Raw genomic sequence first — 19,386 nt, forward strand, 5'->3', positions numbered from 1 at the left:
AAATTTAAAACCGAGATTGGACCTTACTTGAACTAAACACGTTGCGATAAACGTAATGGCTCTGTCGAAAGGATCCGCAATTAAATAAATTTTTTTTAAAGGTTACATAACTGATAATTTAGTCAAACCACTAGCAATTAATTAATAATGTCTATGGTCGTAATCACTATCACTAAACTCTAATGGATCTCAAGTACTCTGAGATTTCTCGATCTGAGCAGTACCGGAATATTTTGTTTTTTGTCTTAAAGTTACATGCGTTTTTTCTATCTTGTAAAACAGTGAATCTTAAGGTGTGGCGAAATCTAGAAGTGACATGGAAGAATTTAGAGCAAAACTTGTTACACGAGGTGCATCTTCTATAAAAGGAATCGGAAGGTAGGTACAACGTTGCTAAAACTTGCTGCATGTTATCTAGCTTTATATAATTTTTTTTTTCAGACAAAAAATCTGGAAAAAAAACAAAAACCCGCAAGGTACATATTTATTCTTTTATGAGTCATTCTCATGCTGAGTTACAGGACTTCCAAAATTAACACTAACCATTTCATTAAGATAATAGATTTAGTAGTATATATTTGTTACAATAAAAGTAAAAATAATTGACAAAATACATTTTTTTCTCATTTGATTTCTCATTCCTTTTGATGTAATAAAATAAATAAAATACTTTAAATTTTTAAACAACAAAATTATTCAGTACTCACCTAGTCAAGTTTTAGCAAATTTAGGTCTTAATTGCAATTTGTCTACTTACATTTCTAACAATCTGCACCATTAAAGGATATCAGGAGTACTATTAATTGTTTTAGAGTACTGTACAATACAAAATAAATATGAAGCAGAACAAGCAGGAGAAATATAGAGCAATTGATATATAGAGTGATAACAAACTAGGGTATAAACTAGGCTGATAATAGCTAAACATCAGAAATGATGTAAGATTTAAGTTTAAAATCATAACAACTCATATTGTGTATGATAATAACCCATAGACGTTATTTGGCCTTAATATTAGTTAGTAAATTGTTTTCTTGCTATATCAGTAACACAAATGTTTTATGAAGTCTGTTAAAAAAGGAATGATAACTTGAAATTTAAGGTTGGGTTGGTTGAAAGACATATCATAAAATTTACCTTTAATAAAATGTTTTCTAATTTTAAAACTATTCAAACAAATGTTTATAATCTACCAACTGTTGGTAATTGTATACCTCTCCACTTTTTTTCTCTTGGTCTTTCTGGGTATTTTTCCACCATTTTGGATTACCCTACTCTCCTCTTGAAAAACTAGGCTATTTGCATCTATTTTTTCAAACATATTCTTTATATCAAATTAATATGTAAAACATTTGTTATAGTGATCAAATGCAGCTCAACAACAACAACAAACCCATATTCTTTTTATTACAATTAAAAGTTTTATGGTAAGTTTTTAGTAAGAGCGAACTGTATGGTACTTGATCTTTAAACAAATGCTGTGCTAATCAAAGAAGATTTTATTTGGTCATTTGGTTGCACAAGAAAAAATCCTCATTAGTTTTATTTTACATCTAGCTTTAGACAGATGTTTACTCTTTTGAAAATGTCAATAAAAATGACCTCAAAAACTTTATATGATAAAAGAGCATTATTACATAGTATTTGATAAATATTATGGTTATTCTTCATTTTTTAAATGAGGCTCAAATGTTTTAATTTCTATTTCAAATGGTTTCTCAAATTATTTAATTTTCTTAATTTAAATAATGATGCTCAGCAGTGGTATCAGTTGTTAATGCTCATTTAAAGTTTATTTATTTAAAATCATAACAAAAATTGTTCTAAAAATTGGAATATCTGACAACAAAGAGCAAAATCAAACGAGTAAATTTATTTTAAGCTGAGTTTTAATTTTAAATAAATATAATTTTTTTCAAAATATCATTGTTTATCACTTACTATCTTCAGTTGTAATTATGATAATAGTTAGTTAAATTAGTAGTTGATCATTGCAATGGCAAGCTATTGCTTTTATGCTTATTACATTTTTTTTTTAACCAAAAAAATAAATCAGGAATGTTTTTTAGTGGAGTTTTTTTTTTGCTAATTTTTAACAAACTTTAAATAAAAGCTACCTTAATTTTCCTAATGTCATTATTTTTAACTTAAAATAATTTTAATTAATAAATGTTCAGTAAAACAATTAAAATATTTCGCTAACTTAAAAACATGAATAAAACTAGTTTCAAGTAAACACAGAAAACTGTGGTCTTACCTGAAAGTGGTGTTTTTTATTCTCTATTAACCATATTGGTAGCTTTTCCTATTTATGCCTTACAATCAAGTAGTTAAGGAATCCAGCCAATAATCTACATTTTTCTGGTATTAAATGGTAAAATTCAATATTTAAATTGAGTTTCAAATTTTATTTTGCTTTTAGAAAATTAAAAGTGAATTTAATTTTACTTGCACACTGGACAGTGTTTAATGTTTGAAAAAATGTTTTTACTTGGAAAAGTTAAAAAATGTAAGTGCAATTTATGTTTTTAGTGTTTTATTTTAAAAGAAATTTGGAGAATTAAAATTTTACCTATCATGCTTAATACGGGTTGCCCTCCTTTGTTGTGGTGAGGGGGTCTATCATCACCACAAAGGTATCAATTATTTGGTGGGTCTATTTTAAAATTTTATTATAGTTAAGTGCTAAACGAACATTTTAGCATTAAACTATAACAAAATTAAAACTATAGTAAAAAGTTTTTACTGATGATTCTTCTTGGAAATAAAACAAAAGTTAAATTGAGACAAAAATTTGAAATAAAAGAAAAAAGTTCTATTGCTTCCTAAAAAAATGCTCCAGCTAGTCTGTTTGAACAACAACTAGATGCAAAATCTTTTAAAAATTTTTAGTATTCTTAAGAGGCTGTTAAAAAAATTCTCTTTTTAGGTTTTGGTAGAGTATTAATGCTGTCCAAAAGTAAATTATTTTATTTCTACAAAATCACTACCATATTTACTCCTCACAAGAAACTAGTGTTTCAAACTAGCTTTAATATGGTTACTAGCTAATAAGAAACTCTTACTCAATCTAACACAATATTAAAATCATAATTTGACTAATATTAACTAATAAATAATATTTCTACGTATAATATTATCACGGCCAGAAGGAAGGTGCATTACAAGAAGGACTAGTAAACACAATAATCAGTCTTCTGATTTATTGGAGTGTGCCTATTATCAGAATCACTATTAAAAATTGTGTTTTTTATTTTTTGTTAGGCCATATGAGAGATGTTCTAGTAACAGTGGACTTCTTCATATTTGAACTAATTTGCTTTAATGTTTAGCAACAAGTTTTGCAGTATTTTCTACTTTTTTGTGTTATAGCTAATTTTATTGCCTGTATGTATTCATTTATAGAGCATTCCGTATATATGATGATGATGGTAATAAAATGTTGTCACTTGAAGAATTTTGTAAAGGTGTAAAAGATTATGGTCTTGATTTTAGCACTGAAGTAAGCAATCTACTTTTTTTAAATTTCTTTTTAATATTTGAATTTATTTTTTTCAAGTTCATCACATTTAATTGGAAAAAACTAAATTTAAAAATATATAACAGTTGAAGTTTTTATAAGTAGGGGTTGTTTTTGCATTGATAGAAATGCATTGCATTGTTCAAAGAATTTGACAAAGACAACAGCGGATTTATTTCTTTTGACGAGTTTCTCGTTGGTTTACGGGTAGGTTTTTTTATTTTTTATTTGTTTCTTTCTTAGATTTTGCAAAATAAGTTGTTTGTTTTTTTGTCGTTTTTTTTTTTAAAATGGTATTTTTTCGTGTAGTTATATTTTTTAAAAATAAGACTTCTTCGTGCAGTTATTTTTTCTCTTAAATAGGGAAATTTGGTGAATAATCGGTTAAAGGTCGTCCAAGAGGCTTTCAAGAAAGCTGATCGAAATGGTGATGGCGTTTTAGATGCGAAAGACTTAAAGCGTATATATAAAGTTACTGAACACCCGAAGTATAAGAACGGAGAATGGGATGAAAATCGCGTTTTTCAGGAATTTCTTAATTCTTTCGAGCCAGACGAGAAACTGCGCGATGGAAAAGTATGTCATTTATATTTTACTAATAGTATTTGTTGGCTGTCATTGAAAATTTGTAAAATTTACACTATTTTTTTTAACTAATCAGGTTACTGAAGAAGAATTTATCAATTATTATGCTGGTGTCAGTGCGAACATTGATAATGACGGCTATTTCAATTTGATGATCAGAAACGCTTGGAAGATATAAACCGTGTCTTAAATATTTTAGTTACGTATTTTTTTATTTTGTATTTTTTTTTTTTTTTTTGTAATATTTTTTTGGGTCGCGCTTTTATTACGTTTTGCTTACTAAGATGTGCCTTCGAAGATAGGCGATTCAAAACCGAGTTCATTGATATGCTGATTAACTAAAGATTGTAAATTTTCATTATCATTGTTATTAAAATCGTAAGCTTCTGAATAAGTTTTTGTTGATATTCTGTTGATTTTATGACCAAACGCTGGGTATTGTGAGTGCGAATAATTGTTTCTGTGAAACTATTTAAGATTTTTTACATTGAAAATGTAACACTAGTCAAATATTTCGTGTTCACACTGAAAAACTTTCGAAACGATATCTAAGATATTTCTAACGGCAAACAATTCACATTACAATCAAACGGTTTTACTCTTACAACCGGTTACAGTGACAACCGGTATAAACAGCTGGAGCTTAAAACAATTAAGATGTAAGGTGGCGTGTCATCTTTACTGATAAAATACAATAAAATTCCTTCTAACACTTATCAAATCGTAGACATTCTTAGTTAGAGGTACTTTAAAACCACTGCCGTAAGTTCCCAAATTCCCATTATTCTTAGTAGTATTGCTTAGTTATTGTTATTGCTCAGTTATTGCCTAGTTATTGTTAATTATTGCTCATTTAAAATGATTTCGAATAAGATTTAAACACTTTACTTTTGCCAATATCTAAACTTTATTTACGGTAAAATAATAAACTTGCGCAAAGTTTGCCAGTCGTTGTACTTTCCAATGCCGGCATAAGTGGGTGGTTTATTTAGATCTTTCCACTCGTTCTTTTCGTAAAACTCTTTCTTGTTGTGCTGGCTAACGTTCTTTTTAAGTTTAAATTAGACGTTGCAATTGAGAATTGTAGCGAATCATTTTTTGCATTGGCGACTGTTAAAGCATACCCATAATAAATGTTCTCTAGTTTCAATAAATTTCTCATTTGCTCAGAAAAATCTTTAGTTTTAGAACTTGCTTCATCTTGTTTAGATGCATAATGAGCTAAAATGATCTATAAAAGTTGCATTAACAAAACCAACCCCGCCGATGATTGTTTTATATGTTGAAAAATAATAATCTGCTAACTTTAAATGATGGTGAAAGAAAGAAATCGTTCTAAAAAATGACAATAAATTGATTGATAAATCACAAATTTCTGATGAAGCGGAGTCCATTTTGAAAAACATTAGAATTTCCGAAAAACATCAATAATTTATAAAAAGTTTCAATAACCAATCAAAATGTGAGGAGGTAAAACGGTAGAACTTTTAAACATCATCTTTATGTTTTACTTTATTCAAACATATATAACATATTCAACCGAAAAAAAGCGCGAGACAGCCAAAACACCAGATGGACACACGTATACAGTTTCATGAAAAAAACAAATCACCAACACCATTAATGTTTAAAACTGTTTTAACAATAACGAAAAGAAATTCTTACTGAAAAACTGTAAAATTGAGTTTTAAAAAAAAATGCGATTAAAGTAAAGAGGTCTAAAATTAAAACACTAACGAACTTGAAAATAAAAATGATTCTTTATGCGAGGACACCACATCTACAGACATGTAAAAAGTTCGGTTAAGAAGGCTTTTTTTTTGAGATAACTCCATGAGAAGATCATTAGATTAAATTTTTTCGAGTTTGAACCTTTTCAAACATAGATATGGCAATGTTGTTTGCTTTATTTTGACTTTTCTTATTATTAGACACCAACCTTAGCGGAAAAAAGGTTAAACGTTCCTTGCAGAAAAACTCTAGTCGGATCTCCAAGATTTTAGCGGCAAAACTTCCCAGCTAATGACATCACATGGAAAAATAAAATTAATTATGATTTCTTGTCTCAGATACTTTTTTACTTAAACTAACGCCCTTTTTTTCCATTTTCTTTGATTTAGCAGATATACTAAATTTTGGCTACTTTTGAGAAAGAAATTTGAAGATAATTACGAATTTTACCCGAGATTCCAAAATGATTATGAAACGCGCATTTAAACAACTGCTATTCATAATGATTATGAGTACAAAGAAAAAAAATGCACGCAGGATATGTTTCTAACTACACTAACAAAAAAGATATCCTACTGTTCATAATTATTCCTCGTTTGCAGATACTTTTTGAATTAATTTGAGATGCAACTGAAAGTTGATCAAGTGGTGTGGTAATCTTACTGAGTGACGTGGCAATCTTTTGACCAATAGAGACCATCGTTAATATGAAGTGGATCAGCCCCCCCCCCCCCCCCTGATAATTTTGAATGAAGATATATTTTACCAAAAATGTTGAATTTAAAGCAAGAGACTTGCACCTGTTTTCTGAATGCTTAAAAAAAGTAAGTTTTACATATTTTGTGCTGGACATGTTGCATGTTAGTTTTTTAAGACAAATAACTTGATCCAAGCTTATATAGTATTTTAACAATCACTGACTAAGTTCATGTGATTTAATTGCCTCCCTACCCCCAAGTAAAAGAACAAATCTCAAGCACCAAATTAACCCACTGTCTACGATATCAACTTTATAAGAGAATTTCGTTGGGGAGGGGATTTTGTTATAGTACCATTTAAATTGAGTGGTACAGCAAGTTTTGTATAATCTAATTAATTTAAAAGAAATTGGTAGTGTGCGTATCTTGGTTTCCTTGGTTTCTTTTATTTCTGTGGATTATAAAAATGTTGCTGTTTGTTTAATACAAATTTTATTTCTATTTTTTTGAAACACTGCAGCTTATTTCAACTAGGGCTTTTTTTAGATATCTGTAATACCCAACTTGCAAAACTTCTTAAAATGTTTATGTATAGTTAAATACCACAGATCAAGTAATACCTTGAGTTTCTTCTTTTGGAATCTACTCAGGGCTGCTGTTTAAACTGACTGTGGAGCTTCATGGTTGTTGGAACCTGCATCAAGCTTCCTTTTATGTGAGGATGAACCAGAGATTAGTGAGATTCCTCTTTTCAATTAATCCCTGTAAATCCCTCGTCTTCAATTTCAACGAAGAAAGACTCAGATTCCTTTTATTCGACATTAGCATTAACTTCATCTGAAAAAGAGGTCGAATAAAAAAAAAAGTTTTTATGTAGGTTTAGACACTTGCTAGGTTAATCCATCACTTTAGTACTATGGACGGGTTTTTGAACGGATTGTGGAACTTGCAGATGAATCAAAAAGGAAACAGTACTTAGTTTTTCTTATAGCTAAATGACATTAGCTTGTTAACTTTTTGGTTCACAGGCTCTTGGCACTCTCGATATTCTGACCACTACTTCAGTATATATACCCATATAAAACAATTTTAACCCTTTTTTTTAGCTCTTTTTGTGTCCATTTTTGAACTTTTTGTATCAATATTTTCTTTGTTCACTTTGTTGTCAAAACTATAATATTAGGCATCAGCAAAGTACAAAAGACCAAAAAACTTGAATCTTTTTAAGCCATACAACCTTTCTAAAAATTAGTCCGAAAATTACTGCCATACCCTGTAAATACTTTCAAATGAATTAATATTTAACAAATTATCACTTTATTTTATATAAAATATGCTTAAACCAGCTTTGCACAAAACTTTTAAAACATCCATGCTTTTTGATCTTTTTTTTTTTATAGAGGAGTTCTATGAACTTTCCTAACGACCTAAGTATAATGTTGACGAGACAGAAATTTCCTCAGTACCAAAAAAAGTGTCAAAAGTATCAGCTGAACGAGGGAAAACAATAGCAATCGAATTTTGTATGAGTGCCTCCGGTATATACGTCCCCCCCCCCCCCTTAATTATTTTTCTCCATGTTAGAGCTCCCAAAAATGTAAATATTATCGAAAAAGCTCCTTCGGATACAATTGCATCGTATCACCTGAGTGGTTGAATGTAAGCAGATATATTTTTAAAGTGGTTCGAACATTTTCTGTCCTTTGTAACGCCATCCAAAAAAAACCCTGTACTATTATTATTAGATACAAAAAATAATGAAAGCACGTGGAAATTATATCACTTTTATTTGGATCCCATCACATTGTTCACACCGTCTGCAGCCACTAGATGTCTCCTTCATGGCACCATTTAGTAGCAACTATTCGAATGAAGTTCGTATTTGGTTGCGTACACATTATCCTAGAGTTGTGACCGAATATCAGATCCCAGAACTATTTGGAATAGCTTATGTAAAATCTGCAAACATGTTGACGACTGAAAATGGTTTTAGAAAGACGCGAATAAGTCCACTTAATCCTGAAATTTTTGATGATTGGATGTTTGAACCTTCAGAAACAAAAATTATTTACATAATACATCGTTTATATTCTAAAAATGGTATAAAGTATGCATTTGTTCTTTGTTTTATTATTCACTTTAATCGTCAAGTCGTTTGCACGAAACACAAGAAGATTCAAAACGGCAGTCATTCATCAGAAATTGGCTAAAGCTACGTGTTACCTTATAAAAAATGTGGGAAAAAGATTTCAATACAACGTTTATTCAATTTTCAAGTTTGTTTACTTAAAGAACAACCAGTGGATTTCAAAAACAGCATAAGTAAACTTTCACTTTTCATTTCAATAATTTTGTGATAAGTCAACTCTAGAGAGCACAAAGGAAAAAAGCGAAAGAAAAATACTAAGAAATCGATAACCTTTTTGTATATACCTTCATTTTCATACTTTGCGAACTTGAAAAATACAAATTCTTCTTTAAAAATCTTATTAACTGAAAAATGCAAATCAAGTTTTTTTATACAATCAAGACTTCGATGTAAATCTCAATTGTTTTACTTTATTTACTTTATTTTACCTATAAAACAAACATTAGTTGTAAAACGTTTATTGTTTTCATTTCACACCAAAAATATGAGTACTGTTGAAAGTTGCTCTAAATAAGATGATAAAAGATGATAAAAGCATGATTTAAAGTTGGTATATTTTTAATTAATGACAATTGTATCAACAGCTGGAAGTAAACAACCAAAGTAAAAATTGGAATCCAACAATCCATTGAACTTTGTGAATATGAACTGAATCCATTGAACTTTGGTTCGGAGAATTCGCCACTCAATAATTTTCCAATTTTGTCAAATTCATGTCAAGCCGTTTGATAAATTTTCAATAATGTTTTTTTTTTATTTCCCGAACTTATTTCATTAAGTGTTCCATCTAAAAGATCACAATCAAAGAATAACAAAGATCACAAAGAAAGAAATAATAAAAATAATCACTTGAAAAAATAACACACTTATTCCTTTATGACGCAATCGTAAATCATCTTTACTATTTTCTCATAACGCCCCATCAAAACTTTTTAGTTTCAATAGAAGGACAATGAACTATTCATACTTCGTATTGTTTAAAAATAGGCGAGAAATTTCATTTCATATCATAGACATTTTTCATAATCCCCATCTTTATGGAGATTGGTTTGGTCCTTTTCCTTTCTTCACAACTTCGCACTTATAAATAAGATTCTTCTTGCTGGAGGAATTTAGGTAAGTCGATTTTTCTTGCTGGAGGAATTTAGGTAAGTCGATTAACCTTGTTGCAAGAAATGCACAAACGTTGGTAATTATCTTTGATTTCTTTAAACGACGCGAAGATTGACGCAAGTAGAAGTAGGTCGAAGAATGGGTATGATGGATATTTCACATTTTGGCAAGTTTTGGATTGTATTTTATTTTTAAATATAAGTTTTTTTAGTGCATTAACACGACGTTGAAGAGCTCGAGAACTAAAAAAAGAACAAAAAGACGAATTTTCAATGAGAAATTTGGAATGCGTTATGTCTTTGAGTCTGCTGAATGTAAATATAGGAAAAAATATTGTACTTTGGGACAGTTTAGGAGCAAATATGTTCATCTTGACTTATCTAAGGTTTATATTAGCTTTTTAAATACAGCTTTAAAGCGCAGCATTTGGACAACATATCAACACCTAAAAATTTAAAATGTGTTTTTTTTTTTAAATAAGGAAGTAATAAAATTTTTTTTACGACCATGTATTGTTTCCAAAGGTATAACACCAGGGATTTTGGGTGTTGTACTTTATGGCTGAAAAGTGGGAAAAATTTTAAAATAAGAAACAAATTTATACAAAAACAAAGGTTTATTTTACTACTAGATTAGTCCATAGTTATGTCATAAGCATTAAAATCAACCGGGAATTCCATTATTTGTTTTAGACGCTCAGTGGTTCCTGAATTTGAAGGCAAAGGTAATTTCCATATTATATCTTCCTCATTTATTTCATTGGGCATTTCATCTCTCAATATGTATTCCTTCCAGTTTTAACAAAATAATGAATTTCATATACAATGTGGGTTTTTTAAAATACTCTTGCTGCGTAGTAATATATTTTCCTTTTACCAGACAGTTTAACTAAAGCATAATCATTTGGCTTTATCTATTTATTTAGGTTATATCCATTTCTATTTCCAAACCTCTTGTATTATAGTTTTTTTTACTAAACGAAAAATAGATTTGCTCATCCTCGGAACTGGTAACAGAGGTTTACCTATGCTACACTCCATATTGGTTGGCAATAAAGTAAATAAATTGGCATAAAATGTACCAATCCCAACTGTAGTTTTCTCTCAATAAACACAACAATCAAATAAGATGTTTATAGCTTCAATAAATAGAACTCTTTTATTGGATAACCATTCGCAAATAAAAACTTCTGTCATTACAAAACATCGAAAAACAGATTTGCAAATATTATTAGTTAAAAATTAATTAGTGACATGACGGATCATTCTAGTGCTTTTCACAATGCAATGGAATGAATGGAAAACCAACTTTGTAAATAAATTTACATAAATCCAAATGTTTTTTGTATATTTAAATATATGTAAATATGAATGAACTTTAAATATAAATACACTTTAGATATAAATAAATTTTAGGCACAACTAAAGTTTAAATATAAGTAAATTTTAAATGTAAATAAACTTTCAATTTGTATTATCAAACGTTTAAATGTGTTGTACTTAGTAAATTATGACTCGAATAAATGATTACAATTCTAATGTTCACGTTCGATTGTTTTAAAAAAGAGAAAAATCAAAAAATCACTATTTAAAGGATAGTTGGACGTTCTGAGAACGAATCTGGCCACGAAAAAGCCCCAGAAGTTAGTCGAATAGTAAAAGCAGTAATCATAAGGAACATTCGGTTTTTGAAAGTCATTTTTGACCGTAACAATGAAAGTCTCACAACGTCAAACGGCTCGAAAACTCAAGTGCACTCAACCGTAAGCGTCAAAAATGCTTAAACAAGACATCCATCAAAAGAAGGAAGAGGAAAAAGATTTCAAAGCGAAGCGATAAAGAAAAAAGCAGCAGCCCAAACAAAATTTGGATAAAAATTCATTTTTTTGCATAAAAATTCATTAAAATTTATAAAGTCTTGTTCTTTTTGCTTTTTTACGAAGAGAATTAAAGAAGGAATTATAATTGCGTTTCTGAAAAAGAGAAGAAATTATAATTGCGTTTCTGAAAAAGAGAAAAGCACGCCGGCATTTAGTGGTAGTGGTTATGAAGTGAATCAGGAAATCTACTTGAATGAGTGCATAAGAAGAAAATTGTTCTTTTAATTGAAAAGCATCATTTCGCAGGCGAATATATATTTTGGCCAGATTTCGCAGCCTCATATTATGCCAAAACAGTTGGTGACTGTGGATGATAAGAATGTCAGTTTTATGAAAAAAGAGGATAACCCTGCAATCTTGCCAGAAATACAATCAAAAATAAAATCAGAAATACAGTTTTCAGAAGTCCAATAAAATGTTTTTGCAAATGGAAAGAATTGGAAAAAAAGAAATTCTTTTATGATCCCCTTCGGATCAACATGGATATCAAACCCTCATTAACAAAAATGCAGTGTATGCAGAGGCTCTGCCAATTATAGAAGGTAGTAAGTACTCAAAGTTTGTCAAGAAGAAATGGCAGACCTACTGTGGCGGTAAAGGAAAAATGTGTTCAAATGACACTTTTCAGGTTGTTAAGTATGTAGATTCAGGCGCGGAACCAGGAATTTGTAACTGTGTGGCCAAATTTTAATTTCACGGTTGAAATTTCGATAAAAGATCGATATTTCAATATTTTTTCACAGCATTTGTTGATTGAATAAAACGTCGGTAACGTATAGTAAGAACCGTTGTGGCCATAGCAGGAATCACTATAGCCAAAATCCGTAAATTACGGCAGACAAGTCTAACTTTTTAGAGATATTCCTTAAGCAAAAAAACCCAAAACTAACTTGGCTGTTGTTAAATTTAAACTATGTGGCCATTGTGGCAATGGCCACCCCTTAGATCCGCGCCTGAGATTGAACATGCTGCATACATTTAGGTTATTATTTATCGAAGTTTCAATATCCTTAGTTTCAAAAATACTTACAAATGAAGTTATTGCAACATCCTCTTATTTTTAAGCACAGATAAAGATAAGATCAAAGCATTTCCTCCTATGGCTTCAATTCCAGTATTTTGTCATTTTCGCAACCTGTCTCACCTTTTACTTTATGACATTCTTCCCGATGTAATGAATGAAACCAAACTTACATAACCATATGCATTTTATCAACTTTTTCCGTCAGTTTTCATGACATGGAAAAAATACTGAAACGTTTTTAAGACTTCTAGAATTAAAGCCATAGAGCGAGAATTTAAACTCAATAAGTCAGACAGGAAACAGCCGCTTTACTGGAGATGCAATGGAAGGAGAAAATAAAAGACATTTGAATGGTTGGCACACCTGCCTGCAACCACTTTTTAGTTTTGCGGTTTGACCTCGGATATTGTCATACATCATTGGATTCGTTACAATGAGTAGATTTTGGTTTGATATTTCACCGAAATCATAAAATTCCTTTTAGCAAAATATATACGTTTTAGGGGCCAGAAGGCCCCAATTTAGGAATATTTTCCCAAATTCGTGGATTTTTTTAATTTTTTTCTAAAAATAAATTTATTTAATAAATTTATCAATTATTTAAAAGTTATAGTCATTTAATTTGTGAAAATAAGTCATAAATAGAATATATTGTTTGAATATGACTGTCATGAATGTGTCATTTGTAAAATACAACTACATTATATATATATACAAACCACTGACATTAACTAATGTTTTATATTATTAAGATTCTGTTTATTAAAAATAAAATAGAAGCATTAGCTATGACTATGATGACTATGAAAGGACTATTAACTATACTGTTATTTTTAGGTAACATTCAAAGCATTCCTGCAACAATGTTAGCACTTAATGCAAATAACCATTATGGCGGATTCATATCCATTCCCACAGGATTGACGTCGTCCAACGTCAACATATCAAATGGATTGTCGCTACACCACTTCTAGAGAGGATTCTATGATCGTCAGATCCGTCAAGAAGGATCCCTGGATATCATCAGTCGAGATACAAAAGCAATTAGAGCTGCCTGTATCGGACCGAACAATCAGACGACGTGCTGTTGAAGCCGGATTGTTTTCTCGACGCCCTGCAAAGAAACCGCTGATTTCACTAAAAAACCAGAAGAAAAGACTTCTGTTTGTTACATCTCATATTGACTGGAATGTGCAGAAATGGCGAACTGTCCTGTTTATTTTTTTTAAATTAATATTCTGTTTATTTTTTTAAAATTATCATAAAAAAGTTATAGTTAAAACATAGATTCCCATTTGCAATATTTACAAGTTTTTTTCCGTTAAAACTGATAACAGCTTTTTTTCAAATGTTCAGAAAAGGAGCTGTTACTTTTGGAAACTTTAAATCTATTCCAAGATTCATTAACAAATCTGTAATGAATTGCTTCAACAGCTTGTTCAGAGAAGCAGCCTAATCCACGCCCTCTTACTGCACAAAAAGCACCTATAGGTTTTAAAACTAAAATGAATTTTCAATGAAACAATTATTCCATAGTCTTCAACAAGTGTTCTCTAGTGATCTTCAAAGTTTTTAATATGACTCAACCAAATTGTTTAAAATTCTAAGCCCCTCTGCCAATGGCTTTAAATTAATTGACAATGCACGCATGTACTTATAATAATTTTTAAGAATTTTACGGGAGGCGTTGCCATTAAAGGCATTATTCTGGACCTCTGAAATGTTTAAAATCATTGATACTTTGGCCACTTCGTTTTCACCACCACATTTCTCTATATGATTATAAATATGATTAACAGCTCCCTCCATTAGGTGTAACTCTGGCGGGAAAAGATAATCTGCCACTAAGTGGTCGCTTGTTTCTACGTGTATCAATGGAGGATTAATAAGATTGCTAAATTCTTTAGCATTACGTTTTATTGAACCTGATTTAAAAGATTTTGTGTACTGTTCCTCTAAAGAACCAAAAGTTCTAAGCTTCTCTTCTTTAAATGGTATATGGCAAGGTTGTGTAGCCGTAGCGCTTGGAGATAAACCACACATTATTTGACAAAGCTTAAGATCAGCTACAAATGAGTGTTTTATTTTATCTAAATTTAGACAGTTCATTAATATAGAAACATTGTAGTGACTTTCAGGAACATTCGGAACTAAAGCTAGTAAAAAAGAAGCTTTTACAGAACCTTATTTATATTTTGAATTCTGAGGTTCTTCATATGTACTCATTGTAGCTTTGTCTTCATGATTGTATTTGTCAAGTTCTAAACCTTCGCTCTCACAATCTGACAATAGGTTCAAACAGATCTAAGATAAGATATTTCTTATTTTTACAATTTTTCTTTAGTTTTGTCTGAATTATAGTTCTCATAAACATATTTAGAATGAAATTATTTACCTTCAGAAAGCTTGACTGTTTGATTGCTTAAATTCACCTCTTTAATCACAATAAGCAAATTTACAAACTCCTCAATATTGGTGCACTTAATAATAGGGAGATTTTCCTTTACTTTTAAATTTCTTTTTTTAAATTTAAATTCTTGATAATCAATTATAAATAAATCTTCAAGTGCACTATCAATTACTGGAAGTACTCTTTGTAGGTTTGCTTGTATGCAAGTTTTCCCTTTAATTGATGTTCTATTAAATATACATATATACATTTAGGCTAACTAAATTACATAAAAAGAGTAAGAATTACTTTATTCAAAAATCGTTCTTACCTGAGTTCTTTTGCTAGCTGTATTAGTTTCTTGTTGGACAAAGTAAGTCTTGATTGAATCCTTAATAAATCAATCATGGTGATCTGTCTAGGTTTATTTTTTAAGGGCCCTACTGATATTTGTAAAGGTTTTGCACCTGTAGAAAGTTTAATTCTTTTTGATTCTTGTTCATATGATTTTTCTGAGATGACTTGAGAAGCAATCTGATCCTTAACTTTAGCTGAGGTTTGAAGTTTTTCATATGTTTTTACAGCAAACGTTTTATTTCCACATTTGTGCTTATTTCCCTTCCCAATCTTTGAAAGACAAGATTTACATATTTTTTTCGTGGGGTGCACGCGACTTCGAAAACTTACTACTTCTTCTTCTTGTTCCGGTTCTTCCACGTAAACTGGTTAGTTTGCGTATTTTACATTGACAACTCGTAAAATTTCTGGTTAAAGGTGTAACGACGTTTTTAGTCCAGTCACTAAATCCGGCAAGTAGTTTTTTAGACGTATATTACTTCTACATTTATTACATATGCCGAGTGGATTTTTTGTATCATTGAAATCTAAATCAAAAGTGGACACTTTCTCTTTTATCGCTTGCTTACTTAACAGTCTTGATGTTTTGTGAGCGCAAAAATAACAAATCTTTTTTCGGTTTGTGTCATAATCACACTTTTTTTGTGGATGCGACATTATAAATATTTTTATTTATCTACAAAGAAAAACAAATATATATATATATATATATATATATATATATATATATATATATATATATATATATATATATATATATATATATATATATATATATATATATATATATATATATATATATATATATATATATATATATATATATATATATATATATATATATATATATATATTAGGGCCCTGCGAATCGCTTCGATTTGATTCGATTCGCGAATCAAATGTCGCTTCGATTTGAGATTCGATTCGAAAAAAATGATTCGAAATTTTCGAATTATTTTTTTATTTAAATTACTTTATGTTTTCATACAAACGGCGTTAAAAAGTTTTCAAAATATCAATATTTATGTTATCAGAAAATTCAGCGGTAGAGTAATTTTGGAACGTAAACATACTTTTCATTAAAATTAATTGTCGATTAGGGATTTAAACAGAGCGGAACGCAAATTAGTAACGCAAACGTTAGGTTTTATTTTTTGCGTCGTTAATGTTTAACTTCGCTTTCACTAAAGTAATTTTAAATTCGATACTTTTTGTTTGTGCTACATCAAGCTATTTTCGCATCAAGCTATAAAATGACTTCTAAAAAATCGGCAGTTAAAGAATTCTTTGAAAAAAAAGGAGTATTCTGGCAATGCAAACAAGAAAATTGCAACAAAAAGTATTCTGTTCAGAAAACTGGAACTTTATCTCATCTATGGAACCGTTTAAAACGTGACCATAAAAAACTACACGTAGAAGCAACAAAAAAGCGCACATCTGCTACTAAAAGAAAAAAGAATTCTGATAACACAATCGAGCAATCATCAAGTTCCTCGTTAAATTCGTATTTTATTCGACTTCCAATAGATACAGTTATTAAAAAAAACTACGACCGTGCAGTGCTTAGATTTGTAATTGAAGATGGAAGATCATTTGAGACAACTTCTGGATCTGGCTTTATTAATCTGTGCTCGGTGCTTACTCAAGGGCAATATCATCCACCACACCCGACCACTTTATCTCGAAATTTAGGTGACATGGTCGATGATTTATATATTAACTTCCAACAAAGTATAAAAAGCCAGTTAATCTCCAAACCTAGCATCACTTTTGATCACTATAAAGCCGACAATCGCGATAACTTTCTTGTTTCTACTTGCCACTTTATTTCATCCTCTTGGGTTTTAGAATCATGCTGTTTATCAGTTGTAAATCTGGATGTAATAAATGCTTGTCACTGAAGAATTTTTAAGAAACGTGCTGTCAAAATTTGACTTGACTTCAGATAATATTTTCCGAGCTACAACCGATACTACTCCTAGTATGCCATGCACACTTAAACTTCTTGGGATTGATTGGCTAGGCTGTTGTGCTCATAAACTCCAACTTTGTGTGAAATCAGCTATACACAACCAACCAATTCTTGTTACATTAATTAGCAAGGCTCATAAAATAGTAGGATTTTTTCACTCATCATCAGTTGGACAGGCAGCTCTCAAAAAGTATCAGATTTCTCAAGGAAAACCTGAGTCAAAGCCTCCAATGGATGTGGAAACGCGCTTTAACAGCACTTCTAACTTATTGGAATGGATTAAAAAAATAATGATTCTATAGAGATTGCTCTAGTTGAGTGTTCACAAAAAAAAAACTGTATGAAAGTGCCACCGACTTGTCTAACTGAAACACAAGTGCAATTATTAACAGCAGTCGCTCCTATTTTTAATGCAGTATCTGAAGCCACCACTATACTAAGTGCGGAAAAAAGCGTAAGCATTAGTTTAGTTTATCCGTGCATTACATCTTTGAAAAATTATCTTCGCTCGATGGATAAAAGAGAGATGGGTAAATTTGTTGACGATCTTATTACGCAGTTGGAAATGAGGTTTGATTTAAGTGAAGACGTTTTTCTTACCGCTACTTTCTTAGACCCTCGATTTAAATCAGAAATGTTTACTTTGGCAGAGAAACAAATCGTAAAATCTTATCTAATGACATCTGCAAAAAAACACGATTTAAATATCACTATGATTCCCGCTGAAATTCAACTCGAAGTAGCAAATTTGTCATCTGAAGCAAATGGAAGTTTTGATAAAATGTTTGAACATATCTCTAAAAATCGTACTCTACCAGAGAAAAGAACTTTAGATGAGCAATTAAATTTTGAAACTTCTGCATACATCGAAGAGAAAACGTTGGGACGTTCAGATTGTTCTATTCTCTACTGGAAAAACAAACGGAACATTTTCCCTTTATTATCAAAAGTTGCAACTGATTTTCTTGCTGTTCAAGCTACAAATTGTTTGTCTGAAAGAGTTAACTCTGTGGGAGGAGGAGTGATCGACATTAAACGCAATAGTCTTTCCGAGCAAAATGCGGAACGGTTAATTTGGGCTAGAAGTAACAAAAAGAGTTTGTTAAAATAACATTCAAATTTTGTAATATTTTGTATAGTATACATAAAAATAAAGATAAAAAACTTAAATTTCTTTCAATTAGTGATTCGATTCGTGATTCGATTCGATTCGCGAATCAGGACCTGCTTCGATTCGAGATTCGATTCGAAACTAAAAATGCCGATTCGCAGGGCCCTTATATATATATATATATATAAAATTTCCAAGTTATTTTTTTACTTACGTCCTGAATTAAGGGGATAAATTCCTAAATTGGGCCCTTTCGGCCCTTAAAACGTAAATATTTTGCTAAAAGGAATTTTATGATTTCGGTGACAGATCAACCCTAATTCTACTCATTGTATCGAATCCAACGATGTATGAACAATGTCCGGGGTCAAATCGCAAAACTAAAAAGTGTTTGCAGGCAGGTGTGTTAGCTATTTTGAAAGATTGTTTTGTGTATATGTCCACTAACTATTTCGGCTCAAAAAAACTCAAAAAGTAAAATTAATGAGTTAAACGTGTTAAGGTAATAAATATGAAACAGTTGATTCGACTTTTTCTTCTGTGGTTGCGGTTAATGAACTTTGAATTTTTTGATATGTTTGCAATATGTTGTGATTTTAAAAAGACGTTTTAGTTTTTCCATTGAATCATAATCAGTTTTAAAAATGATAAAAGAAAAAGATGCAAGTGGAAATATTACACAAAAATATATTTGGAAAAACCAATTAGAAGCTATAACTCAATAGCAAAAGAGTTGTAAATACATCCTTACACCATCAGTCGTGTTAATCAACGTTTCTCTCAAACAAAATTGATTAAACGAAAATCTGGTGGTGGAAGTAAGAAGGGTTTTCAAGATAAAAACTTGTTTTTGATTTC

At 30.3% G+C, this 19,386-nt stretch overlaps 2 protein-coding genes and 1 pseudogene across 3 annotated transcripts; all 3 read left to right on the forward strand.

Annotated features, from left to right (window-relative positions):
• On the forward strand, positions 1–4,512 carry LOC145194788 (calcyphosin-like protein). Of its 2 annotated transcripts, XM_090070972.1 has the most exons (7): positions 251–378; positions 2,423–2,509; positions 3,406–3,502; positions 3,647–3,727; positions 3,884–4,096; positions 4,182–4,294; positions 4,390–4,512. In XM_090070972.1, the coding sequence occupies exons 3-6, from the start codon at positions 3,440–3,442 to the stop codon at positions 4,281–4,283; spliced, it is 459 nt and encodes a 152-aa protein (XP_089927098.1). In that variant the 5' UTR covers positions 251–378; positions 2,423–2,509; positions 3,406–3,439; the 3' UTR covers positions 4,284–4,294; positions 4,390–4,512. The 2 variants fall into 2 exon arrangements, with proteins under 2 accessions (XP_089927097.1, XP_089927098.1); XM_090070971.1 differs by lacking the exon at positions 2,423–2,509 and having other exon boundaries at positions 1–378.
• A 3,547-nt stretch (positions 4,513–8,059) lies between these two features.
• Positions 8,060–8,744, forward strand: LOC149879949 (uncharacterized; annotated as a pseudogene).
• Positions 8,745–17,757: 9,013 nt separating this feature from the next.
• Positions 17,758–18,528, forward strand: LOC149879950 (E3 SUMO-protein ligase ZBED1-like). Its single transcript, XM_090070655.1, has one exon. The coding sequence runs from the start codon at positions 17,758–17,760 to the stop codon at positions 18,526–18,528; it is 771 nt and encodes a 256-aa protein (XP_089926781.1).
• The last annotated feature ends 858 nt before the right edge of the window (positions 18,529–19,386 follow it).

Source organism: Hydra viridissima, unplaced genomic scaffold, assembly GCF_058129835.1.
Source record: "Hydra viridissima isolate aposymbiotic clone 2 unplaced genomic scaffold, HvirCarnegie_v1 scaffold_13, whole genome shotgun sequence".
NCBI lineage: Eukaryota > Metazoa > Cnidaria > Hydrozoa > Anthoathecata > Hydridae > Hydra > Hydra viridissima.

Bases quoted from the DNA above. Each gene is read 5' to 3' on its own strand.
- LOC149879950 (XM_090070655.1), top strand. From the start codon at position 17,758: ATGAAAGTGCCACCGACTTGTCTAACTGAAACACAAGTGCAATTATTA.
- LOC145194788 (XM_090070971.1), top strand. From the start codon at position 317: ATGGAAGAATTTAGAGCAAAACTTGTTACACGAGGTGCATCTTCTATA. The intron at 3,728-3,883 runs GTAGGTTTTTTT...TCTCTTAAATAG, and splicing joins AGTTTCTCGTTGGTTTACGG to GGAAATTTGGTGAATAATCG. The intron at 4,097-4,181 runs GTATGTCATTTA...TTAACTAATCAG, and splicing joins AGAAACTGCGCGATGGAAAA to GTTACTGAAGAAGAATTTAT.